The sequence below is a fragment of the Ixodes scapularis genome, unplaced genomic scaffold, assembly GCF_016920785.2.
Source record: "Ixodes scapularis isolate PalLabHiFi unplaced genomic scaffold, ASM1692078v2 PGA_scaffold9__187_contigs__length_104089568, whole genome shotgun sequence".
Taxonomy (NCBI): domain Eukaryota; kingdom Metazoa; phylum Arthropoda; class Arachnida; order Ixodida; family Ixodidae; genus Ixodes; species Ixodes scapularis.
This window is the reverse complement of record NW_024609884.1, coordinates 32165266-32192762: the sequence shown is the minus strand read 5'-3', so window position 1 is coordinate 32192762 and position 27497 is coordinate 32165266. Positions and strand designations below refer to the sequence as shown.

The following is a 27497-nucleotide window of genomic DNA, read 5'->3' as shown; positions in this document are numbered from 1 at the left end:
TGATTTCCGCATAAATATCGAGGAACTTTCTAAACCAGTGGCGTAGCCAGAAAATATTTTCGGGGGGTGTTTCAAGATGCTGATGCAATCACACACACACACAATAAAAAATAGATATATAGATATATATAATAAATAATATATCGGGGGTCGTTCTGACACCTGAACCCCCCCCCCTCCCCCTGGTTACGTGCCTAATCTAAACCCTACTGGAAAACAATCACAAAACGGTAGAAATCATCATTAAAAACTATTGACAATAAACTATCAAAATATATATTGTATACCATTGAAAAAAAACTATGCATAAAAGATATCAACTTGATAGGTTGTCGAAGTTCTTTTGCTGTTTTAGATTGCGTTCCGCCGTGTGCCCTTTGCTTTCTATTAGCTCAATAAGAAAAATGAATATCCCTGCCGCCCCTAATAAGTAAATGTTGCATAAATTTGGGACCCTGCTTGAATATAATGTTAGCGATGGTGATCGAATGCGCAAGTATGGGGACATGACTATCCGGATAAAAAAAAAGTGTAACGTTTTTTTTTTTTTTTTTTTTTTTTGACAAAGAGGTTAAGAGAAAGAAAAGAAACAATACTGGCCGTTTAGATTAACAAGCCTTTTTCACTGAAATAAAGCCTCAGTGCCAATAATATCGTTACTTGGATCACAAGAAATTTTCGTTTTAATCAATTATTTTTGATCCAGTTAACGTTATGTTCCCAAACTTACTGTATTTGAAGAATGGAAAAACTAAAAGCATCAGTAACTACGTTGTCGAGTAAGCATTTTATCTGGTAATGTTAAATTTGAAGTCTGCACAAAAAACCCTCTGTAACATTTATTGATTCAGATATATTTATTTATAGATTATGTGACGGCTTCTGTATTTTGAAGATGAATTTTATACCAACAGGCAGGCACGTAGCCTGCCTGTTGGTATAAAATCTTCTATTTTGCTGGGGCCTCCTCTCCCCCCCTCTCCCTCATACAGCATTTGGTCATGGACGCCCCCCCCCCCCTCGAAACAAAATCCTGGTTACGTGCCTGCCAACGGGTAAATATTTTCCCAGCCACCGTTATTACTCTTCCAAAATAGAACCGAACAAAACGTGGCAACATATCACGGCATACAAGACTAAGTGCTTTCGTCAACAGCTAATTCCCGATTTTCAAAAATTCACGTGATCATCTGGAGAAAAAAAAAATTACGATCCCCAGCAGAGTGGTCATTTTCACCTGCCGGTAGTCAAGGATATGAAAAGTAATAGAGGAAACACACGCGTGAAATGAACTTGTGAAAACCCTGATGCTAAATATGGCTTCAGCGACTGTTTTCCCTAGCTCCAAGACAAACAAGAGATACTGAATGCAGTGAATATTTTTACAAATGCGGGCATACCAAAGTGTGACGCATGATGTCTGAACCCCATGAATATACAAAATGTGTGCGCAGGAAAACTAACAAACCGCCATTTCTGTTTTACCTCTAAATGAATTGTACCAGAATGCACCTCTATGTTATGTTTCCTTTCACAATTTCATGTTTTCCCCAAAAACCACGCGTTGTCTGCCAGTGCATATCTGTCGTCATTCCCTTTTTGGTAGTGCTTCAATTTTTCTAACACTCGATGGTTTTCTGAAAGCTGACCTTCGATAGTGTCCATAGGTGACTAAAAGCTAACTATCGATTGCACTATCGACAGTCAGCTATCGATAATACTATCAACGGTACTATTGATAGTAAACTATTGATAGTACTATCGATAGTTTTTGACACTATCGATATAGTCCCTTTTTCGATAGTTTTGCATCACTAGTCGGTACACTCTTTGGGGGAAAGAACATAAGAAGCAGAAAAACACATACAAGACGATGTACAGAAATATTATATAAACTAAACTGACAACGATATTCACCCATTCCCAGATGTTCTAATTCAAATATAAAAAAGCAAACGTAGCCAGTGGTGTCAGAGCAGTTGAGGGATGGGGGATACTTTTTTATACCCCCCCCCCCCCCCCCCCCCCCCCGGGCAACCCCTTTCACACACACCACACGTTAAAAAAAAAAAAAAAAAAAAAAAAAAAAAATCAGGCGCAATTTTGAATTCACTATTTTCACAAAATGACAGTGGATGATATTTGACATATTTGATACTTCTATATTTAACTCTTGAGGAGAGATTGGTCACCACAAAAGGCCAATGGCCCGTAGCCGTAGGTCTGTGGCACCATAGAATAAAGTTTCAAAACCGCATGATCGCGGCAAGAGCGAGCACGAGCACTTCACTTGGAGGCGCGTGCAACGAAAGTATGTGCCTCTACTAATATTGCGAAAACAACGAATGCCGATTTTCGCTTCCACGTCGCTTCAAATATCCCTGGAAAACATGCTGGAACGCAAAACCGATACCACCAGTATAAGTTGTCCCCTAACACATTTATATTGGCTAACAAACTGTGGCGGTTTCCACAGACTAAGCACACAATATTTGATATACGAAATAGAAAAAAAAAAAAAAAAAAAAAGAGAGGTCCCACCGAGATTTGAACTCGGATCGCTGGATTCAAAGTCCAGAGTGCTAACCATTACACCATGGGACCGGTCCGCCTCGTTGGCTCCTAATATGGTTAATATGCGTGAGGAACTCTTAACGCTGTACTATGTATTTATTCAAAAGCTCTTTACTTAGTTATAATTATAAATAACAACATAGCGCTGAAGCAGAAACACGGATAACTACTGATGTGTGCTGTTACGCGACCGAATCCTCTTTACAACACACCGCACCTGTCTGTGTTACCTCATCATAGATGGCAGCAGCTATCGGACGCCACCGATACGGTCACCGAGAGCCATCCATTTTTTTTTAAGCTTGTTATTTTCATTTTTATTGTTTGCTATTATAACTTGCTTTGTGCGAGTGTTCGCACGACGTATGGTAACCGGTTGCTCAAGTGCTTTCAGGCGATATTGATGATATTGGCTTGAACCGTATTTGGTTGTGCACCAAAGCAGCTTAAGAGTGATGCGGAATGCCTGCTTTTGCTTACCGAGCCTTTGATGCCTTGTTGCAATTACGCAGGGCTTTCCTAACTCCGACGTCGGAAACACTGTCAAACTTAAAATATTGAGGTCATTTCACTTACTTGAGGAAAACAAAGCCTTCACAACTCGTTGCAACTCGTTGCATCAACGCCCATGCTAGGACATGCAGTCCCTACATTTGGCGCTCTTCTCTCCCTAAAACCCCTAGGACACTCGTCTGACGAATTATTGTCCCTGTAAAGGCCTGCAAGGATAGCCAGGCGGTTCCCGAGCCACCGCTCTTTCTTCCCTTTATGGGCCCAGGCAAATTCCTTAGCCGTGATGGCCGTGATATTTCAGAACAGCGTAAGTTTTAGCTTTCATGATTAAAATGTACCATTAATAATATATATATATATATATATATATATATATATATATATATAAGTACTGACATATTTTTTTTCGCCCGCTTTCGGACAGCAGACGCGTTGCTTTAGAATCGATCCCCTGTAAGGCCAACGTAAAAGTATAAGCTAAATAAACAGAAAATTCATGAGAGCAACAAGTGGACCCACGACTAGAAATGTACAGAAAATCGTGGACCTTTTAAAACACACAGAAGGCACTGGACTTTAAATTAACTTTGAGTGCTGTGTGTGTGATCTGACACGCTTCTCCCGCGAGATCGCAATAGAACGAGTAAACGATTTTTCATCTCGCCACAAATTGGTGACCCGGACGTGAGTACACTTGTCAACCGAGATAACATTCGCAAGATTCATCATCGTGGCTCTCGAGGACACCGCTGCAACGAGAGTGACACCTCACATTTCGACTGTTTCGACTGCCAAAAGTTTGGTCGAATTACCAATCAAGCCACACAATTTTATCACGTCGTAGCCTCTTCCCCCTGCTGAGTGTGCCGTGCTCGCGTTTCTGGCGTTTCTGCTTATTTTGTCCTTGCTCTATTTATACGCAAAAAAGTGCTACGAAGAAAAAATCTATATAGGCATTTTGATCTATCAATCAAATTATCATAGTTCAATATCCGTCAATCCTTAATTTAAGCGAAATTTCCACTAGAAAATCAAAATAACCATCGAAAGATAAAGTGCTCACAGGCTCACGGTGCTCAAGTGAATTTCGCTGAACTTCGCGACGCACCTTGGCAGTTTTGGCAACGCTGTTTTAAGATGGCAGCGCCCACGTGTTAAAGTTTATCGTGGTGGTTTATGAAACCGGTTAAGCATTGGTTAAGGGGCGAAATATTATGCTTTATTTTATAGTTCCAATCGTTCGCATGCCTATTTTATTATGAAGACTCTTTTCATGTTATAACAATGTTTTTAAGTCTGTTCAGGCGTAGTGTAGTTGATCTAAAACATCTTGTTAGCAGAGCGATGTCTTCATGTTCCATTCAAACGGCAAAGTTTGCCTACGTGAACTTTACAGAAGAGAACGATCGACTTCATCTGTCATTCAAGTATTCTGCAAATGAGGCCGTGGAAAGGCAATACAATTTTAATCGTTCGTCGACAGAACAGGTGGGAAGTGTTCTTGCAAGAATAGCTTTGAACATAAGTAGTCGAGAAGAGAAAAAAGTGAGGCGCAAGAAGCAGAAGCAGAAAGATTACAACGCACCTGGGGATCCTCAAGATTCTCCAACCGAACTGGCGGTTTGTTTGGAATACGAGGGGAGGTCGGTCCCTGCAGATGCCACGAACTACGTGGCTTGGAAAGACGGTTCCATATTACAGGTATGTATATTAATAACCAAATCCGCCGCGAACTCAAATGAGAACCATGAGCAACTGTGTTTTCTTGACGGCAAAGTGTTGTGTGCCTCTCTCTGATTGTGAGAATTGTAAAAAAACGCAGGGGAAAAATAATGGAGCCGGTCACAAAAATAGGACCACTTTGCAGCAATAGGGCAATTCGCAGCAGTTTGTTATGTTGTATATTATTGAACACTAGGTGTTTAAACACTGCAGAAAATAAAGGAATTTTTTGTTACAAGTACACATGTTCTACTATTTTGAAACAAGTATGCTTATGATAGAGCTGACCCTTAAGAAGGAAAAAAGAAGTGCTGTAGACCTAGAATTATGATGCATTAAGGATTCAATGGTTGCGCCTTTGGTATTCGGAAAGAGTAAAGCTATACACACTACGTAGTGTAGTTCGGCCGGAAATGGCTATACATACTATGCGGAGAGCCTATGCCATTGGGTCACCCTTTTCGAATGGTGCTTGTATCACTGGGGAGCTCGTTAACACACACCCCCGCCTGCGTTCACGCCGCTTTGCGGCGACAGTGTGTGGCTGCTAATTACAAAACTTAACCCGTACACGCTGCTTCACCGCGTCCAGCCGGCAACCCTAGCCCCGCTGTCCCTGACTACACCTCCGGAGAGGGAGTCCCATACCATTTAGTTCTGCGCAATTTCGTCAACAACTTTTTTTTTTCATTTTTTTTTTCAGTGTTGATTGTAAAAAAGAAATGTCGTGAATATCGCCAAATGTCCGACAAAACAAAATGTTTGAGAAAAAAAAAAGAAAAAAAAGTAGGACTACGTTGCGGATCGAACCCGCGTCCACTTGCGTATGAAGCAGACACCTTACCACTATGCTATGCCACCACTTAGAAAACTTGTTGTAGCCATTCAATTTATATGAGTTTCGCGTAGTGCGTATAGCCCTTTCCGGCCGAGGTGCACGACAGAGTGCGTATAGCTTTACTCATTCAGAAAGAGTAAAGCTATACGCACGAGCTCGTGCACCTCGACCGGGAATTGCTATACGCACAACGCGAAACTCGTGTAAAACGAATGCTTAGAACGAGTTTTCAAAGTGTCAACGTAGCTCAGTGGTAAGGTGTCTGCTTCATACGCAGTGAATCCCGGATCGATCCACAGCGTGGGCTTATTTTATCATTTTTTTTTCTCTAACATTTTGTTTTGTCGAGCATTTTCGATATTTAGAACATTTCTTTTTTACAAATAACATGGGAAAAAAAAAAAAAGAAACAAATGTTGTCGCCGAAACTTCGCTAAATTATATGGTATGGGGCTCCCTTTCTGGAGGTGCAATCGCGGCGTGTACGGGAGGGGGGAGGGCAAGTGGGGTGATAGTTTGTAATTGGCAGCCGCACACTGTCGCCGCGAAGCGGCGTGAACGTGGGCAGGGGGGGTGGGTTAACACGCTTGCCAGTGATACAAGCACTGTCCGAAAAGGGTGACCCAAATGGCATGAGCTCTCCGCGTCGTGCGTATAGCCATTTCCGGTCAAGGTGCACGAGCTCGTGCGTATAGCTTCGCTCATTCGGAAATACTGACGTGGGGGCTCGTGGTGCACACTTTGCATTGCTAAAATGTTGCAGATCAGCAAACAGATTGCTCCCTTTATGTGGCATGTACGCTATTGATAGCCTGTTGAGGCATTGCATTCTTGATAGCTGAAATGAAGCCACCCAGTTTCCTGATTTCTTGCAGATTGGTCAGCAGCGCTACTCAATAGCAGTGAACACACCTACGATTAAGAATGCCCGCTTGCCCAAGTTCATCATGGCAGGCTTTCCAGTCCATCCCCAGGTTGAATTGGAAAATGCTGATTTGTACGACTGCAAGGCTATTTGGTACAAGAGCACACTGAGGGGCGAGCACTTTCCAACCGACGAGGTGCGCCGGACTCATAACAAGTCCTTCTTCAACACGCATGAGTGCAGTCTGAGCATCACCCCTACGGTGGGCGACATTGGGCGCTACTTGTTTGTGATATTAACTCCATGTGTGGGTGAAAAGCAGGGCATGCCCGTGGAGGTGGTTTCTACCACAACTGTCACCACTGGGCCCGAGTATTGCCCATTCGATAGCAGGCACTGCTTCACAGCATCCTACACCGATCCTGGAAAGTGAGTGGTTCCGTTCAGCTGCTTATATGCATCTCTTCTCCCTGTTAGCTTTCTACTTTGGAAGCTCTCAAAGTGAGGAAATGACTTGCATCACACAGCTGTCTTGCGTACGAGACCTCTTCCACTGGTTATGATTGAGTTTTCACAATAGAAATGGAATCTAAATCCAAATGCTTCAAGGATGGTTTTGAGTTGTTGAAAGACCGTGCAGCAGATGACCTACATTTTTGTCTATTGAGAACAGTGGTGAATGGGTACAGGCAGTGGGCTCCGGTCATTTCCAGACAGTAGGGGCTCGTATAAAATATAAAAATTTAAGCTTGCTGCTGCCACACTGCCCTTAGTAAGAAGTGTAAATTCCATTGTAGAATGTTGTTACATAATGTTTGTAACAACTGTATGAATGTTGGGAGAAGTATAGCTTTTGCTGCAAAACATTTTATTGACAAGACGGGTGCAGCCTCTTTATTGGACATTGATTTCTCTTTTGAAGCTTGAAACTGTCTTACGTCTTTACATATCAAGCATACTCATTTATTAATGCCAGAAGTGCATAGACAGTGATTACAACCTAATGACTCAGTTGGGGGAAGATTGAAAAGATGTCCAAGAGGAAAAAAAAAAAAAGGAGCGATGTTTCAGCCAAAGTTTCTTGTTATATCCTTGTTAAAAAAAATGTTAGCTAGTCTTCAAACAAAGTGCAATAGAGTCAGGGTTGTGGTTTGTGACGTTCCATTCCATGGCACTTGCTTTATCAAATATTGAAATTTCTTCTTTCATTTAACAAACAGGTTCAGATGCATGTCTTACAATCTCCTTGCTGATGCATACGCGGACTCCAAATTTGCCAAGACGGTTCTGTTTTCCTATTGCCCGGAACATGCGCTGGACATAGCGTACAGGAAACAATTGTTGATCAAAGAGATTTTGGGTGAGCTACTTGCAGTGTCTTTTGCAACATAATTATTTGCTCACACAAGTAGGCCATATCTTTCAATGTATAACACGAGTGTCTAGCCATTTTAAATGTGAAATTTATTCCGTGCATACTGTTTCAGGATACAAGACAGACTTGATGTTTCTGCAAGAGGTTGACCGCAGGATGTTCAGTCAGGACCTTGAACCCCTACTGAGAAGCCATGGCTACTGTGGCTCTTATACTGAAAAGAAGAGCCCTATGGCTGAAGGCGTTGCATGCTTTTTTCGGGGCTGCAAATTTAGGTAATTTGCGCACATGTCGTATTAGATGAAATACATATAGTTTTTGACCCTTCTTAATGTAAACATAGTAGTATGTAGGGCAACTCGCACATTACTGTGGTGTTCCTGAAAAATCTGGGCAAACCCTTTTGGTACTGTGAATTTTGTAATTTGTTTGTAGTCCTTACAAGATCCTACCAAACTCTGAGCTCCATCTAGTAACCCTGCAAAAATGTCTTGCTGCAAATTATTGTGCTGTGGGAATACCAGAGTTGTGGGTGACCCTGGACTTAGTTTCCCATGGTGGGGATATCCATGCTGAGGCTGGTGCCATTTGGGACTATTTTCTCCAGCACAAGCTGGCCCCCAAGAGCTTTTGGATTTTCACTTAAAAGCCACACGCTTGACTGTGAAGCCGGCATCTGCGGAGCATGATGCAGCTTGCACAAACATCAATTGACCCTTCTTTGTTTTTCTTTCACAGCTTTTATGTGCTATCCTCGTCACCTGAAGAAATAAGCAAGCTTTGCGCATAGTTTGTATGCTGTGTTGGAGCACTGCACAGGCCAGAATTTCTAGTCCCGATCTGACTGCTCTCTTGAGACTGGACGAACCTGGCCCGAGCTGGCAGGTTTTTAAATGCAAGTTTGAGCCTGGCCCGAACCCGACAATTATTTTAAACGTGAGCCCGAAGGAGCTTTCGAGCCCTAACTTGACAATTGGTTAGATATCAAAGCAAGCCTAATTCAATTGCTTTTGTGCATCTTGAACTTCATCTTGCATCATAAACTGAACAAGTTGGAAAACACTTTTTTTTTAAAATTTAGACATTTATTTTTACCTTGCATACAATGTTGTTTGAACTTTGTCTTGCATCATAAAACTGACGAGCTGGAAGATGCTTTTTGTTTTTATAAACAAACCCATTAACTCTTACCCTATGTGTATGATGTCGATCGGCACCTATGCTGGGATGAGTGTCCTACGTCGGCAAAATATGCATTTTGTTTTGGGGACAGTCTCTTACAGCCCGGTCAAGTTAAACAAGCCTTTTAGGCGTATGTAAACCTTTAAGCGATTTTGGAAAAAAAAACTGTGTGAAAGCGGAGGGTAGGCTGATTCAGGTTGGTCACTTTGAAAGTTGTGCCCAGATGAACAAATACAGAAAAATGGGAAATATGGACTGAACCATTCTGCGAGGCAAGGTTACAATGTTCACGGAATCGGGAAATTGTGGGGCAAAGAATCCTCTAGAGGAGAACAGAGAATTGCAAAAGCAATTCTTTGTTTCGTGTGTCTCGTCCTCTTGTGTGTTTCTTTCGTTTTAAGTCAACATATACACCTTCAAAAGGATACACAGTTGTAAAAAACCGGGGTAGACTAGCTTATCTTTGGTATACCCCCTTGACTAGACCACATTTTTCTTTGTTTTCAAGACAGCTTTTTCTATTTAGATTTTTTTTTAGTGGTGTCATATAGTTTTGCAGTCATGCAACTATTAACAATTTGTTCTCATCATTTTAGAAAGTGCTCCTCACCATTGCCCTAGCCTGGCCCGGGGCCCTAGAACAATGTAAGCTACCCGATCCGGCCCGGGCTTTTGAGTTGATCCGAGCCTGTGCAGAGCTCTGTGCCGCGTCAAGTAGTTCTCACATGACTTGGTTCAAAAAGCAATGCTTTTTGCATTCAAAGCACGTTTGTTTTGATAAAAATAACGAATAGCTCATCATAAGGGCACATAAAAGTATCGTTATTTACTATATAAAGGGGGAAACTAGTAATACTCTGCGAGGTCAAACCTTTTTAAACCGTTATTCTTGAGGTGACAATGAGTATAGTGCAGTTGAATGTGCTCTTTGGGGGCATTGACTTTGGCAGTAAATTTTCAGGTTTGTCTAATCCCTCGTGTGAGCAAAATGCAAAAGAACATCAATGTCGTGTTCACACTGACTGTGCCATGCTGCTTACATGCAGTGGTTACTTGAGGTAATTCTTCAAAGGGGTTACATAATTATTACCTTCACAATATTTAGGTCATGGGGGACCTTCAACCTTAAAGGCCGGCAGAGAGAAGGAACCTGACCCACTCTCTCGCCGACCTTTCCACATTGCAAAAGGAGGAAATCGCATCTCGTGTTTCCTCCTCGCCATTTTTCGACTTTCTTTTTTTTTTTTTTTTTTATCTCCTGTTTGATTTTTTTTGCGCAAATTTGGGGTGGGCACAAAGGAAGTTTTGAAGGATTTGAAAGGATTATTAAGAGGCCAGTGGCCCATGAGACGTTTTGAGTGAGCTTAGCACCTGCTCTTCCCAACGAGTTTGATTAGCTGCAGCACCGGTTTGGAGAACAATTCTTGCTGTTGTGAGAATACTGGCAGCTGTTCCGTTCAAGAAAGGTAGTCACTGAAGTATCTATTTTGTTGTAAGTCTCTCACTTAGCTTCTTTCGTTGTTTAGGCGAATTCATGGCGTGAACTGAGACAGCAGGAAGTTCGAGCAGCATTTTTTACAATCTCTGGGATCGCATACCATAAACCAGTGGTTCTGAACCATTGATGTTTTGGGGACCTGTGGAGGTGATGGAGGGCCCCATCCGTGGCGAGGGGAGGGGGGAGGAATGGTATTGGGTGACCATGAATGCGACAAAATCAATTTTTATTGCTGAGTGCTAGTGTGAAGTAGACTTCTCAGTTGCATATGCTGAAAGAAATAACCAAGAAGTTGGATGCGTGTTGTCTATAGTACAAAACGTTCAAGTTCTATTGTGGGGTTGACTGAAGATGTGCATTTTGCAGACACTTAAAGTGCCTCGGTGGTCCTCAAATGGTTTGTGTCCAAGTTCCGCTCACTCGAAAGAAATATGGGGCGTTGTGTCATTCATGGCCGTATGTGGAGGAGTCTGAGTGTATTTTACAACTACAAAAAAAAAAACAAAAAAAAAAAAACTGTTTGTTGCTTGCCCCCTTTCGAGCTCGTATCCGGCTTGCATAACTAATCCTTTTTGTTTGGGATTGAGGCATAAAACCTTGAAGAGTTACAAGAGTTTTGTCCAGGGGCCGCTAAGCCCCTTGGGACTCGTGTGAGAAGGATGTGAAAAGCGAGGAGGAAAAGAGGAAGGGGAAAGAAAGAGGGACTCTTCTGCATGGCAGAAGGTATTTCTGCGATTAAGAATGTAACATCTGCGGTTGCATATGTTCTAACATATATGCAGCTCTGCCTTTCACATCTATTCTAAGGTTTCTGAACTTCTGCCTAGATTTTTCTATGCATTTTTGTGCTTTTTTTTTGTGGCATGTGGACACTCAAAGGAAAAGCAAGGTAGATGTTTCTACAAAGTTTGAAGTTTAGTCAAACCTACGGTAAAGGTAGATTTTCAGAAAACTAAAGGCTGTTTCACACATACATTGCAGCGCTAAATCAACACTAGGAACATCGCTGATGCAGTGCTAACTTGAACGTAACTTAGCACTGATACAGTGCTGTACCAACACTGTATCACTAATGTAGTGCAAAGTCAGTGCAGCATCAGCAAGGTCAGTGTTATTTCAAGTGCAGACTAATAATGTGCTGTTGTGTATGTTTGCACAGGCCATAATTCAATTGCCATCTATGGTTAAATTCAAATTAAAAAAAGAATTCATTGTGCTTTATTGCTTTTGTTATTGGTTTAAACTTTAAGCCAAAGACCCAGAACTGCAAAATTAAATATCGGCTGAACTGATTGTGCAGTATGGAACAACTTGCGGTATGAGCAACCTTTAGGTAGAATGCACCTTGACCAGTACTCTAGAACAAATAGTATCTCAATAATATTTACTTTTTTCAGCCTCGCAAATAACCTTGTCTTCTCGGCTACAGGGCTGTAGATGGTTGCAGCAAGCTGTTGTCCTCGGCTCTGGTGGATGAGCCGGCACTAGCGGACATAAAGCACAAGATTGCCGAAAACGCCCGTCTCCTGGCTCGCTTTGTATCTCGTCCAACTGCCTTTCAGGTAACTATGGCATAAATCAAATATGGCAGAATAACACTTCCTCATTTACATGCACGATTGCAAATATGGATGAAAGCTGTGATTTAACGGAAATTCCTTGTTTCTAATCTCTGGTCGTAGACTAGCGTTTTGTACGGAGTGGCAATCATAAATTGAATTAATTTCGGTGCTTCCTTACAAAGGCCTACTTTTCATTTGAAAGCAGCTGCAGCTTGCATACTCTGTTTTGTGCTCTTGTTGGAGTGCTCACTGTTGTAAGGCTGAGATTAGGGCACAAGGATAATTGATGAACGACCCGGTGCAAATTGGATGTCATAAAGTAGGTCGCTGGCTCGTGCAACACGTTTGGTCAGTCTGTTGTGAATTATTCTTTTTTTATATTGGTCACACTTTTGGTTTTCTGCAATGTGTTACAGTCCCAACAAGTGGTGATAACATACTCGATTTGCTGCTATGTAATTGCCCTGATGTCGTTGACAGTGTTGGTGTGGTACAGGGAATTGGTGATTACAATGTGGTTATTGCTCACATTCTTTGCCCTTTTAGTCAAAATCACATTGATGACACTGCACAAAAGGTGTTTTTGTATGACAGAGGTGATTACGAAAGCATTATTTGTCTGGAAAATTTCTACGCCAGCTTCTTTGATTGCATGCACGAGACAGACACAAACACATTTTGGTTAATTTTCAAAGACGGACTGCTCAGTGCCGTGAATCTGTACATTCCGTGGAGGACGAACCGGAGCAGACAAATATTTAACAAACCTTGGGTTAATAATGGCATATTGAAGCTCATCAAGAGAAGGAGGGGTGCTTAATGCCAAATACAAAAAAAACTAGTAGCGATGAAAATTTTAAAAAGTTAGCGCAACTGCGGCATACGAAGATTTGCTTTGCTCTGTTAAGACATGGTATTTTTCTGGGACGCTGGAGCGAATGACGACCAATAAAAAGGAGTTCTGGCAATCTAGCAAACCTGGACCGCCAAGAGTGACTCAAAACAACTTACATATCTACAAACGAAAAAGCAGAATGTTCTAATTCTTTTTACAAATTAGTATTTTTTCCAAAACAAATAGTAACAGTTACAGTTAGTAACTGCATTGACAACGAGATGCCGCCTATTGAGATTAGTGTTCCTGGAATACAAAAGCTTTTGACCCAACTGGATGTGTCGTCTGCCATCGTACCTGATGGTATTTCCCCCAGGGTGTTAAAATGCTGCACAGGTATAATATCTGCTTATCTCTGCGATATATTTTAACATTCACTGTCAACTAGCTCTCTGCCTGAGGACTGGAAGGTGGCCAACAAAGTTCCCGTTCATAAAACTGGCTCAAAGCATCTTGTCTAGAATTACAGACCTACATCCCTAACCAGCATTTGCAGTACAATATTTTAACACATCTTAGTAATATTATGCATTTTCTGAAGAATCATAACGCTTCATCCTCCGCCCAGCACGGTTTTAGGGAAGGATATTTTTGTGGAACCCAGTTAGTTGAATTCTTTCATAATGTGGCTAGAGCTATAGACAACAAAGAGAAAGTTGACTGCCTATTTTTGGATATCAAAAAAGTGTTTGATTCAGTATACCATGACGGAATAATCAGAAAACTAAAGTCTTTTGGTATTCAGCGCTCAATTATTTTATGAATGCAAGAGTATCTTAATAACAGAAAATAATGTCTTGCGTTAAACGGTGTCAGATCTAGATAGAAGGATATCACATCAGGAGTACCCCAGGGGTCAGTGCTGGGTCTGTGTCTCTTTTTATTATTTATAAACAATGTTACACAGCAAATCTCCTCTAATGTCAGGTTGTATGCATACTGTACAGAAGTATTCATTCTGACCAGGATGCACACTGTCTGGAATCCAACCTCGCGAAAATGGAGCATTGGTGTACTCTTTGGGGACTGGCTTTTAATGTAAAAAAATGTTTTCATTTATGCTTTTCCCATGAACAGAAACACTTCTCTCCTTGATTTATTCTTAACAACGAGCTAGTCCCCGAGAAGTCTGCAGTTAAATATGTAGGTGTATTGTTTTCCAGTACCTGGTCTTGGGAAGGGCACATCAACCAAATTGTCGGTACGGCGAGCATGACGTTAAACTTCCAACAAAGAAATTGAAAGTGTGCATCTTGCAACCTAAGCCACTTGTTTGACTTATGTTCGGCCAGTCCTGGAGTATGCGTGTGTTTCGTGGGACCCATTACCAAAATATCTAAGTAGCGAAATAGAAAAACTACAAAATAGGGCAGCTCGTTTTTGTCTAAAAAATTACATTTGTGGTGCAAGTGTGACGCAGATGAAGAGTAGCTTAGGTTGGGAAAATATGTAAACTAGAAGAAAAACGTTGCACCTAAAAGTTTTTCATAACATATATTTTGGCCAAACTGATAAATGCTTCCTCTTATCTTTCTCCTACCACCTATGTATCCCCTAGGTTTGATCATCCGTTTGAAGTATACATGTTTAAATATGACTTATTTAAGAGCTAAGTTTTTGTTCAAACCTGAAGTGATTAGAGCTCTTTACCCTTCGAAATTGTAAACAGTACAAACAATTATCTTTTTTTTTTTTTTTTAATTCCTTTTTTTTTTTTTTTTAGTTTGTGTTTTTTTTTTGGGGGGGGGGGGGTATGCACATATTTGCGTATAGTCATTGTTCTGTTTCCATTTGCCCTATACTTTTTACTGTAATGTTGTTGTTGTTGTTTTTTCTCCCCCTGCTATAAGGCCACTGGCACCTGCAATAAATAAATTAAAATAAACATGAGACTGAGATAATGCAGAGACAAACAGCAAATATCAGACTCTGAGAAATTGAGAGATGATAGAGCTTGTAGGGGACTGCAGACACAGAAAAAGGCTGGATCGGTTGTTTTAGGTCATATTGGCTATGATGGTACGCTCTATTTCCCAGGAAAGGGGTAGCCCTTGAATGCTTTATGAACATTCAAGGCTATTCCTTTGAAAGCCATAAATAATAATGTTTGTGCATCCTTGCTGTTGGCAAAATTGATATTGAAATTTTAAATATTTGAATAGTATCTAGGAAGAGAAAGAGGAGGGCAAAGTTTGCAAAGGTTTTCTTGAGGCAGTTTCGTGTGCAAGTCATTTTTCTCAGCAGAATATGTAATTTCTGGATATCTGAGCACACTGAAAATGTAGAAATATGAACATTGGAAAATGCCAAGTCAGTGTACGAACAACACGGCCATCACAATTCTCGTATTTATGGAAGCAGATACACGTGTTCAGCCTTATTTGAGTAATTGGTTTAGCACACTTTACATGCAGAGGGTGTGCTAGTCCAGATTTCGGCAGCAAGGTGATGGTGCCTCTAGGCAATCCGGCATTTCAGCTCCACCCTTCAATACATTCAGGAGCTGTCGGTGTTTCCTGCTGACACATGCCAACATTATATCTTCGGAGCATATGAATCACATTGGCCAACTCCTCCTCTAGAAAGATGCCTGTCGGATGGCTCGCTCTACTTTTGTGGCCGCCTGCCTTTGAGTTGTAGACAAACCACGCTGTGGTGCCTGCCTTTGACACTGCTCCGCACCCTGTTTCTAGGCGCTCACTGTGGCTCTTCGCTTATACCAAAGCGTGGTGCGCTTTTTTTTTTTTTTAAAGATATCATGCACAAAATTTTGTTCTGTGCTGACTAGATAGTTCTGGAGCACCTAATCGCCCCTTAATGATACTGTAAACAATATAATTTTTGCGAGGACATAATTTTCGAGACTAGAAAAAGCAAACACCTCTCCCAATTGTGCAATTTGGTGTTCGCAAATTATTTCCGAAACCCACCTGTGGACTTTTTCCACAAGTAAGCGGCACATATATTGCTAGTATCCGGCGGCGCGACTACGCGTATAAGAACTTTCGTGCGAAGTCCGAGCGAGGCACCAAGCACCGAGGCTGCTCCCACGGATCATGTTACGCGGAGCGGCTGATACCGAGCGGGGTCTCCGCAGAGCAGACTCTCTCAACTTACGACGCAGTGTGCACCTCGCTGCGCCGTAACGCCTGTGTGGCGACAGTGAACAGAACCTCAGCCTGTGTGGCGACGGTGAACGTGAACTCAGCCTGTGTGGCCACCCCAATTCGCACTAAGTATTAAATCTCACTTTTATCTTCTTTTTACCAATGTGAGTAGTCTCCTTTCGACCTTCCGATCCGGGTCAAGACAAAGAAAGATAACATCTCAGAAGTGGGATATGGATCGATGACTGCCCGGAAGGACCACTAGGTTCACGTTGCTTGACTAAGTCGAAGATGGACAAGGACAAGCTTCCTCACACGACCAGCTCAGCCGAAGCCACCGATCAAGGCGAAGGAGTCTCCGTGCGTGAACTCCTTAACGTGATCGTGGAAAAAGATTGTCTGCTGAAGGACTTATTGGAATGCCTACAGCAACGGCATCATCAGCGGCGGTGGAATCGCAAGGCGTGACGACATTCCAGGTAATGCCCGACCTGAGTAAGAACATTTCAAAATTTTACGGCAGTGAGGACGTGGCATCAGCTCGTGAACGGGTGGAGAACCTGCGGCGAACGGCGACGCTCCATAAATGGGCGTCATCATTTCTGCTCAAGAGCGCCAAGTCCCACATCACGGGAGCCGCCAAGGATTGGCTGCGCTCACGCAGCGCTGACATCACCTCGTGGGAAGAGTTCGAGGACCATTTTCGCCGAACCTTTGTCAGCCAGACGCGTGCAGCGGAACGCTGGAGAAGGATGCAGGATCGCGTCCAGCAATGAAGCGAAAGTACAGCGGCCTACTTACACTCTAAGGTTTGTTTGTGCAAGGAGGCGGGACTTGACTTCTGCGATACTCGGGAGCAAGTGACCACGGCCCTGCGTTCAAGACAGTTAAGTACGATGCTGTTGGGAAAAACCCACGACGACGATGACGACCTCCTGCATGATATCCAAGAATTTGAGAGGATCGAACGCGAAAGGCAAGAACGTTTTGGTGGTCCACGTGACAAGAAGAGCATGACCGATGCGGCCAGTACCCAAGACCCAGGTGCGAAATTCGCAAAAAAAACTGGCGATGCAAGGAACACCACTGACAAACGGCCGCCACTTTCGAATGAAAAAGGAGAACGGAAATGTTACAACTGCAACCAGTACGGCCACTTGGCACGGGACTGCCCCCAGCCTAAGCGACCCTTGAAGTGCCTGCGCTGCAACGGAATTGACCATACCCAACGTCATTGCAGAGAGGTGGCACAACCAGAGCGTAACGAGGCAAACACAGTGAGTGAACTATCGAATGAAATAGTGAGAGTTGGTGTTTTGCTGAAGCAAGTCATACTAAATGACAAGTTCTCTCTCATTGGACTCATTGACACGGGCAGCTCCGGCTGTTTACTTCGTGCGTCAGCGGCAGCTCGATGTGGCACAGAGCTTGTTTAGGAGTCAACACCCCTGTATAGTTTTGGAAACAGCAGCGTGCCTGTGTCTAGGAGCCTTGGAGGATGCAAGGCTGACATAAAGATCGATGGTGTCCTAGCGAAGGATGTTCCAATTCTTGTTGTCCCAGATGAAGCCCAGGCGGTGGACCTATTGGTTGGACGAACGTTTACTGAACTGCCCTACTTGACATATGCAAGAGTTGGAGGCTGTTTTCGATTCTGGCACCTAAGCGACTGCCTGTTTGCGCACTTTGAACCGTTTGAGCACCACCAAAAACTACAACTGAAAGCAAGGGAGGAGGTCATTCTCCAGAAAGACTCGGTCAACTGGATAACTCTGACGGCAGACGAAAGGGTCACAGGCCCTGTCATTTACAGACACTGCGGGATGGACATTCTAATTGACATGACTCTCGGTGAGGTTGCGATACCTATGTATCCTGCAGGTAGTGGTGATATCGTCATCAGGAAGGGACAACTACTTGGGCGAGCCAAGCAAGTTGAAATCTTGTAGGTTGACATCAAGGGCCCTTCTGAAGTCCACACTGGTGGCGAGCAAGACAAGGCGAGGGAAATCGAGAGACGACCCATCCAGGGGACAGAAGTTAACATTGGACCTGCAATAACCAAGGTGCAGCAGTCTGAACTAGTAGAACTGTTGAACGAATTCAGAGAGTGCTTTGCAATGACGCCAAGTGAATTGGGTTGCATATCAGTTGTGGAAATGGACATTGTTGAGACTTCGGGTAGCACCCCTTTTGCTGCACGGCCGTATCATACAAATGATGAAGGACGGGAAACAATACGGAAGAGTGTTAAGGAGTGGAAAGATCTCGGTGTGGTTACTGAGACAACATCCGATTATGCTAGCACTGTGCTAGTAGTTGACAAGAAAAATGGAGGAAAGCGGATGGTGGTCGACTACAGGAGACTGAACTCCCAGACAGTGAAGGAGAAGTACCCTTTACACAACATCGATGACCAGTTCGAAGGACTTGCTGGAGCGACGCTCTACACGGTCTTGGATCTTGCACATGGATACCTGCAAGTGCCTTTAACGGAAGAGGCTAAGCGTAAGACTGCATTAATCACGCCAAATGAAACAGGCCAGTTCGAAAGAACGATGTTTGGCCTCACGAATGCACCAGCTGTCTTCCAAACGCCTTATGAATCGTGTCTTAGGGTTGCTAAGGGGACGAGTGGTTGTGTGCTACTTAGATGATGTTCTCATCCCAGCGCAAGACTAGAACGATATGATCCACTGGCTACGACAAGTTTTGCAAGCTATTAAGGATGCAAAATTGACCCTGCGCCTCAGCAAGTGCGCATTCGCCAAAGATAGCGTGGACTTTCTGGGGTTCCGCTTGAGCGGAGGGCAGATGCAGCCAGGAGAGGCCAAGATGAATGCAATTGCCCAGTTTCCGATCCCTCAGGATGTGCATGACGTAAGGCAATTCTTGGGACTGAGTGGATTTTTTCGAAAATTCGTCCCTAAATATGCTCTGATCGCCAAACCATCGACAAGACTCACAAAGAAAGATGCTGTTTTCGAGTGGGAAACAGAACAAGAAAACAGCTTCCAAGACCTGAAAGGACGCCTCACGTCGAAGCCTGTGTTGTAGCTTTTTGACCCTAAGGCAGAGAGTGAATTGCATACAGACGCTAGTTCAAAGGGGTTGGCAGGAATGTTGCAACGAAAGGACAATAAGTGGCATCTTGTCTACTGTGTGAGCAGAAAGACAACTGAGGCTACGAGCAAGTATCATTCAACAAGACTGGAACTCATGGCCATTGTTTGGTCAGTGGATCCACTGAAATCCCTACTCTTGGGCATTCACTTCACGGTAGTTACGGACTGTCAAGCGCTCGTTTACTTGAATGCCCAGCGAACTCAGAAGCCTCAAATCGCGCGTTGTTATGACCTCATACAGGAATTTGACTTCACGATAAGGCACCGACCTGGTTCCCAGATGTTGCATGTTGACTCACTGAGTCGGCAGCCCGTGGAAGGCTCGAGTGACACCATGGATGACCTTCTGGAAGGGCGCTTCAAAGTGTGCCTGACTTGCAGCCTGGAGGATCAGATACTATCCATGCAAAGAGGAGATGAGGAGTTGCGCCAGCTGTTCGAGATACTGGAAAAACCGGAAGACCTCCGTACTAAGGAGGACAAGAGTAAAGCTAAGGACTATGCCCTCAGAGATGGCAAGCTCATGCACATTGTTGATCAGGACAAACAGAGATCAATGAAGTTTGTGCTGCCCAAGGCAATGCGTAAAGTGATAGTGGTACAGTGCCACAATCTTTTAGGGCATTTTTCGGTGGACAGAACGGTCACAAAGCTTCACGAAACTTTTTGTTTCCTCGGATGCGCAACTATGTGCGCAAGCACATTTCGCAATGCTTCGAATGCATTTTCAACAAGGTCCGTGGTGGAAGAAAGGAAGGACTCCTCAACCCCATCCCTTCTGGCAAGCGCCCCTTCGAGACAGTGCACCTTGACCATATGGGACCGTTTGCTCCAAACAAGAAGCGCAACCAGCACCTCCTGGTTATCGTCGACAACTTAACAAAGTTTGTGCGACTTTTTGCTACTCGAGACACGTCAGCCAAGCATGTCCTGTGTGCGATGGAGGAATTCATACTTGAGAGAGGTCTGCCTAAAACCATCATCAAAGACAGAGGAAGCTGCTTTACATCGAGAGTGTTCGAAGAGTTCTGCACAACACGCACCATACAACACGTACTAAACTCCTCGCGTCACCCCCAGGCCAACGGCCAAGTCGAGCGAGTAAACCGAACAGTGCTGCCTGTCATCACAACAGCCATGAAAGATCCCGACTACCGAGACTGGGACGTTAAACTCAAACACACAGAGTGCAGCCTGAACAATGCTGTGAACAAGACAACAGGGAAGACACCATTCGAACTGCTTCATAGATACCAGCCAAGCTTCTACGGAATTGCGCTACAGGAGCTAGCATTGAATGATGAAGCCACATGGAAGGATCATAGCGAGCTGCGAGTACGTGTAAGGCAACGGTTGCTGGAGGAAGAGGAAAGAAGCTAGCAGACGTATGATCGTCGGCACTACCCAGCAAAGCTGTGCGATGTGGGAGAAGTTGTATTTATGAGAAGAGTAACACAACATACCGGAAACCCAACAAAGACACAACCCAAGTACCGAGGACCCTTGGTTGTCACCCAGGTGCTGCCCACAGATACCTATTGAGTGGCAGAGCTCGACCAAAGTTCTGGGAGCCGGTTCGCAACGACGGCACACGTCTCCCAGTTAAAAGGATGGTCAACGACGTTGGCAGCGTCCTATCTCGACGACGATGTCGCCTTTGAAGATTCGGGAGACGAGCAAGAGGGGCTCCCAGCAGCTAGAAGGCCTACAAAAAAACATACTCTGCCTTCTAGACTGTGAGACTGTTTACTGTGAAGTCGTTCACTAATTTTTCCTTGCGTGTGTGCTCATTTATTACCTTAATATTTGCGTGTGTCTTCAAACTTAACGAGGACTTTAAGGCTCCAGGACGGCCGAGTGTAGACTTTTTCCACAAGTAAGCGACACATATATTGCTAGTATCCGGCGGCGTGACTACGCGTATAAGAACTTTCGTGCGAAGTCTGAGCGAGGCACCAAGCACCGAGGCCGCTCCCACGGATCATGTTACGCGGAGCGGGCTGTTACCGAGTGGGGTCTCCGCAGAGCAGACTCTCTCAACGTACGACGCAGTGTGCACCTCGCTGCGCCATAACGCCTGTGTGGCGACAGTGAACAAAACCTCAGCCTGTGTGGCGACGGTGAACGTGAACTCAGCCTGTCTGGCCACCCCAATTCGCACTAAGTATTAAATCTCACTTTCATCTTCTTTTTACCAACGTGAGTAGTCTCCCTTCGACCTTCCGATCCGGGCCAAGACAAAGAAAGATAACACACCCTTCGTAAAATGTTTAACCCACGATCGTAAGTCCGTTTACAGTATATCCATCCGTGCGTCAATGCTGACAGAAGGGAATCGTCCATGAATACGAGTCTTTAGTGTTGCAGCTACAAAGCAAAAGTGTTTCAGGAACTGGCATTCACGTGTGGTTTTCAAAAGGGCATTTCAGACACACATTCTATGTTAAAAGACATGTGAGAAATGCAAATTCACTGTGGCAGAAATTTATTTGGGTATTTCTGCTGTCAATATGTAGGCGCCAGATGAGTTTGTGGGATAGAGGTTTGAGCTCAAAAAGCTTTACGGCAGCATTCCTGTCCATCACTCCCAGCGCATAATTGCTGAAGAGATGCTTCATAAATTTTCTGGTGATGAGTGTCAGGATATGTTGCCGCAGATCCTTCTCCTGGTTCCCACAGACGTCGTCATTGTCGCGTGGTCGGAGGCTGGTTGGTGCCTATCACGGCTGTTTGGGAGAGGGAGAGAGGAGAGGGTATGGCAGGACGCATGGCGCTCATATGACAGGCATCTAGTTAGGAGGCATAGCATTGGCATGATTGTAGGGCTCATTTAATATCGCATAGGTATGTACTGTGTTCACAGAATCATGAACAAACAAGTGCTGGTAACCAGAAAAGAATAAGTACACTGGCGTACCACTGAGTTCACAGAATCATGAACAAACAAATACATCACCTCACGCTGTACAGTGTTCCTTCTGCATAATGTCATCCCCTGAACCTTGGTGCTCTACGTCTGAATTCGGGCCCGAGGTTGTTCATTTTAAAGCGATAGCTTTAAAGGGAAGGTGAAACACTTCTTTCTAAAAATGAGATCGAGGTTGATTCTAGCATAGTTCTATCCCGTGACTCGGAATATCCTGTTAGTTTTTCTCTAAGGTGTAACTAAACGCAAGAGAATACAAAAAACCTCCAAACAGTCGTGACGTTATAAAAGGGTCTTTTGGCCGCCAACCGCGTGTCGCTCAAAAACTCTGCGTGCAATTGCAAGCTTGCCAGGTTTATTCCTCGCACTGGTACCGGCTGGACGTCTTTTTCTGCCCTTTTCAAAAATAGCAAGGGTGTGCGTGCATAGCTTTGACAGGTGCTGAAGATGCACGAGAGCGGAGATTCCAAAAACATCTTTTGTGAAGAGCCTTTGGCGGTTCTTTTGAAAATGATTTTCTGAAGCCTCCATGCACCAAATTAAAAAATAATTTCGATATTCAAGATCCTAGAGGTCAAATGAAGATGATTCAAGTGTGTTTCCCTAAATACAAAACCGCTCCAGCATCCTTTTAAGGAGCTCGTGTCGCAGAAAACTCGGCGACATGAGACGGAAAAATCCTGATTGGTTGAAAGGGTCATTGTGTCACAGCCGCATGACCTCGTGTGGGAATTTCAAACAACCCATAATGCTCACGTGATAGTGACACGTCATGAAAGTGATTGAAACGACATGTAATGCGAATTGAAGGTTGCTGCATGTCTGAAATGATTTCACTTTATAAAGCATTTCATTTGCCTTAAAGAAAAAAATTGAAGAATTTTAGGCAGATGCGGGATTCAAACCCACGACCCTTCAGTTATGAGCCAGACATGGCTCATAACTGAAGGGTCGTTTATATTTAGCTACAACGTTACACTCTTAAAGGCAAACCTTAAGGGTCCTCTTGTAATTTTGCGAATAGATCAATTTTGTAAAAATATGTCATGTGAATATAGCACCCTTTTGTAGAGCCAAGTGATCAACTTAGTTTCTATCTCAAAATTTAATTCCCACAAAATATTTCCTAAAGCGCGAGCTTGTCAAAGTTGTCAAATATTAAATTAGCGAATATACTGTTATTTATGGTATGTTCATTATAATTATATAGTGCTTTGATTTTATTAACTCATGGGACTTTGAAATCTTCCATCTAGTGGAGAGAGTTAATCTCAGCTTAGTCACTGACAGGACGATAAGTGCAAAGCGTCTTTTTCGGGTGCCCGGCCTCCAGCATGTGCTCGAAGCTCACGACACCGAAGTGGTACTGAAGCTAAGAAGCTTGCACTGGATCTAGGACAACTGAAATACCTCCCTGCCGTTCTTATCCTGTCATTGACTACAACTCACTCGGTTTTATACTCAATTATGTTGGTAAGCCCGATTAAGAGAGGGGGTGCAAATAGCTGCATGGTAAAACAAAGTACTACTTTGTGACATGCTAATGTTTTCAGGTGCTATTGCTGGAGCCCTTAGAGAAGCCTGGCAGACTGCTCTTGGTTGCAAACACACACCTCTACTATCATCCCGACTCGGATCACATCAGGCTGCTCCAAGCATACTGCTGCATTCGTCTGCTCGAGTGGCTACGTCGCGAGTACAGTGAGCGGGTAACTACCTGTGCTGTTTCTCTAGCATTGTTGAGATTTTTTAATTAACCTATGTCTGCACTATCTACAGTGCAATCCATTGATAACGATACCACATATAACAATGTACCTCTTATAACGATCACTTTATTGAGTTTCTAGACTCGAAATGATCAGCGTCTACTCCAGATACAACGATAATCGGTTATAACGATTGAAATTTCGGGTTTTCTCATTATTGTTATAAGTGGATTGCACTGTATACCTACCTGCTTTATCTAGAGTGGGAAGCAATATGAGCTGACTCAACTGAGCACCAGCTGATGGGGCCTTGCAATGGACTGCCACAGTTCAACAGTATGTAATAATGGCCATCCATTCCAACCTCCCTACCAAGAGTCTAACGCACCCGAGGATCCACAGCCGGCACATTTACCCCTCCGGCCCGAACTCCGTTGAGCCAGCTCATGTTGCCGCTTTTGTGCATGTGGTTGCTACCCTCGGTTCTTCTCCCTCTCATCTAGAGATGCAATTTTCATGCTTTTGCCTGTTCCAATTTACCCAGTTCGGTGTGGTGCCTGCAGTCATCTTTGCTGGAGATTTCAACAGCTGCCCTGCATTTGGAGTTTATCAGCTTCTGACTTCTGGCTCAGTCTCGGAGGATTGTGAAGACTGGTGCAGCAGTAAGTGCTATCCTTTACACGGTTTAAGTGGTTGGCGTTCCCGGAGAGAAGCGTCTGGCTAGTGGAACCACCCTCGTCATGCAGATGCCGACGAAGCAGTCTCTGGATTGCGAGCCGTCCAGAAGATTCCTTTGGCAAGTGCCTGTGGTGTTCCGGTCTACACCAACTACACCCCAAACTTCAAGGGCTGCCTGGACTACATCTTTTATGACTACGAGCAGCTACTTCGTGAGGAAATGGTGCCTATGCCTCCGCAGGAAGAAATTGAAAAGCACGAGGGACTGCCGAGTATTCTGTTTCCTTCCGATCATGTTGCTCAGGTGGCTACCCTGCGATGGGTGTAAGTATGGAAGACATCAAGCTAGTTTTACGAGGCACTTGATGGACCTTTGACAGACTACGTTTTGAAGGAGTGCTCCGAGAGAGACATGTTATATTTAGTCCACTAACCCTGCTCCTAGGTGTAGTTTGTGGACCACCAAAAAAGTAAAAAGGTAAACTTTCTTTGTAACAAATCATTTGTAGTATGTTTACCCTGCTATGCTATGATGATTGAATGGAATCCTTTGCACGGTACATTTTTTCTCATACTAAATAGGTATAGCCGGATAATGTACCAATGCAAGGTGAGGTGAAAAAATAGGAACCATAGCAGATAATGCAGAAAGAGTTTCCCGCTAAGCATAATGCCTGGATGTGTACATAATTGCTTCATGGCAGCACACAAAAAGTTCCGTGCGACAAGGCACTAACGTTACAATTCGCTGGCGAGTAGTCACGTGGCACGCTTTTAAATCTTGCGCGCCTTCTTTAGAGCTAAAAGAAATGAGACACAAAATGGCTCCCTTGATGGAAATGATGCAATTAGATGTTCCTCAACATACTCTACAACTTTTGTGTTGGAGGGTTTGTGCCCAAATTACCATATAAAAAGTTAGCCAATTAATCTGGTAATTAGTCAGTTTGGTACATTGCAAAAGATATCGACTTGCTTAATAGGAATGTTAACAATACTGCATTGGTTCGACACACGTGGTGTGCACCAGCCACCAGCTTTTTTCAAGTCTTAGCACAAGTTAGCTGAAACACCCTGTATATCTGAGAATTGTACTGTGGAAAACTTGGTATCCGTGAATATTTGCGATGCACAAAATTCTGAGTAACTGTCGTTTGTATGAGGGCATATAGAAAAAAGTAGGGTACACTGAACGAAATGCAAAAATAGAGATACTACTCGCATCAGGTATGTTAGTTTAAAGGTATAAGCCTTTATTAATATTTATACATGACCATCTAAGGCAGTGGTTTTCAAATGGGGGTCTGCGGACCCTTCGGGGTCCCCGAAGGCTTTCTTGGGGTCCCCGAAGCCTTAAACCAGGGGTCTCCGAACCTTGGGCCAGATCCGACGCGCTGAGGTCTTCTGACCGCTAAACACGACATTTAAAATAAAGTAGTTGTATTGATCCACCTTACATTCTCCTTTTATTTTTTACTCCAACATTCAGTTTGGTGTTCAATAATTGCTTACTTAGGATTATCTATTCAGTTTTCCTCATATATATTTGCTTATTTCTTTTCTGACCCTCGAGACAGCAACAGATCCCTGATCCGGCCTCTTGGCGAAAAAGTTTGGAGACCCCTATCTTAGACAATTAGTCAAGCCGAGCACTAAACCTTTTCTTTCGTTGATGCTGGCTGTCGCAAAAAGCTAAATAGACCGAACTATGTGCACTCAGTGAGTAGGGTTGATTATTCTCTGTTCCAGAGCTTCAAAGCTGGTTTGCATGTGTTTAGTTTCCTTCATTTACCCTTCTGTCGTCGTAATCATCCAGTACCCTCTCCTCCCTTCTGGTGAATGGAGTCTCCCATCACTTCCGTCATTCTAAAAGGGGTACCCAAAACATTAGTGGTTGAAAACCACTGTAAATACTTAACGGGATGTGTGCTTAACTCCTCCATACACATAAAGAAAAAGGTTCCCTCTAGTTCTGTGCAACCAGTTCGGGGTCTATAGTTTTCACGAGAAAGTGGAGGTGTTGCAACATCCACTGTACAGTCCCCATTTACCCCCATGCGACTACCATTTGTTCGGTAGAATGAGAAACGAGTTAGTTGACAATGTGCAATTCCAAACCAATGAGGCTGTGAAAACTGACTATACAGTCTTCAAACAGTTGCAGAGAATTGAAGGGGGACTTTTTCTGTATGGGTGTGAAGACGTTCATAACATGTTTTGATAAGAGCTCGCAGCCCCAGGGACTATGTCGGTGTATAAAGGGATCTCTGAACGAACATACTACGTCACTTGAGTATCTTCCTTTATTTTGTGCTTTATTAAAAAGTGCAACTTACTCCTATATGCCCTCACAGTACCCTCATACTTGTCACATCGGTATATCACCGATCGCTAACACGTGGATTACTTTTTTTTTTTTTAAAGTAGTTATTGTAAACTCAAAGCCACGTAACAATATCAGTGAAGGAAGAGGCATTTGACCTTTTGTAGCAGGTTTCATAGTAGGCAAACTATTGGTTTGGAGCAGCCACTGATGCTTTTGGAGCAGATGTCAACATCTAGGTTTGCTCATATCTCATGAAAATTTTAAAAAAGTGATTGCTTCGCTAAATGGAACACACCGCCTTCTTTTCAGAAATAAAGCTCAGGTCAGAGTAGGTTCCATTTACAATGGATATTACTAAAAATAAAAAAAAAAAGGGCTTAGTGCAACACTTCAGATGAGGCAAAGCCTTTCTCCCACTTCTACTTTTACACTCGGTAGCTTATTTAGCCTGCATTATTCCTTCAAAATGCCAACAAAAACCAGCATATCTGCTAAAATGTCCTTAACTAAAAAGATGTCCCCCCAAGTTTTCTGGACTTACCAAGCTCAATATTATGATATCATAAACTGCAAAAACCACCACCCACAAATGAGTTTTTTTT

The 27497-nt window shown here is 43.5% G+C and overlaps 1 protein-coding gene and 1 non-coding gene across 2 annotated transcripts; one reads left to right on the top strand and one right to left on the bottom strand.

Annotated features, from left to right (window-relative positions):
- Window positions 1-2532: 2532 nt before the first annotated feature.
- On the bottom strand, window positions 2533-2604 carry Trnaq-uug. The gene has a single exon. It is a non-coding gene; the product is annotated as a tRNA-Gln (tRNA).
- A 1589-nt stretch (window positions 2605-4193) lies between these two features.
- LOC8034368 (2',5'-phosphodiesterase 12) lies at window positions 4194-26931 on the top strand. The gene is made up of 8 exons (XM_002408900.5): window positions 4194-4788; window positions 6523-6941; window positions 7733-7872; window positions 8000-8162; window positions 11997-12129; window positions 23736-23891; window positions 24436-24553; window positions 24638-26931. Exons 1-8 carry the CDS (start codon window positions 4372-4374, stop codon window positions 24895-24897), a joined length of 1806 nt encoding a protein of 601 aa, XP_002408944.3. The 5' UTR covers window positions 4194-4371; the 3' UTR covers window positions 24898-26931.
- Window positions 26932-27497: the final 566 nt, after the last annotated feature.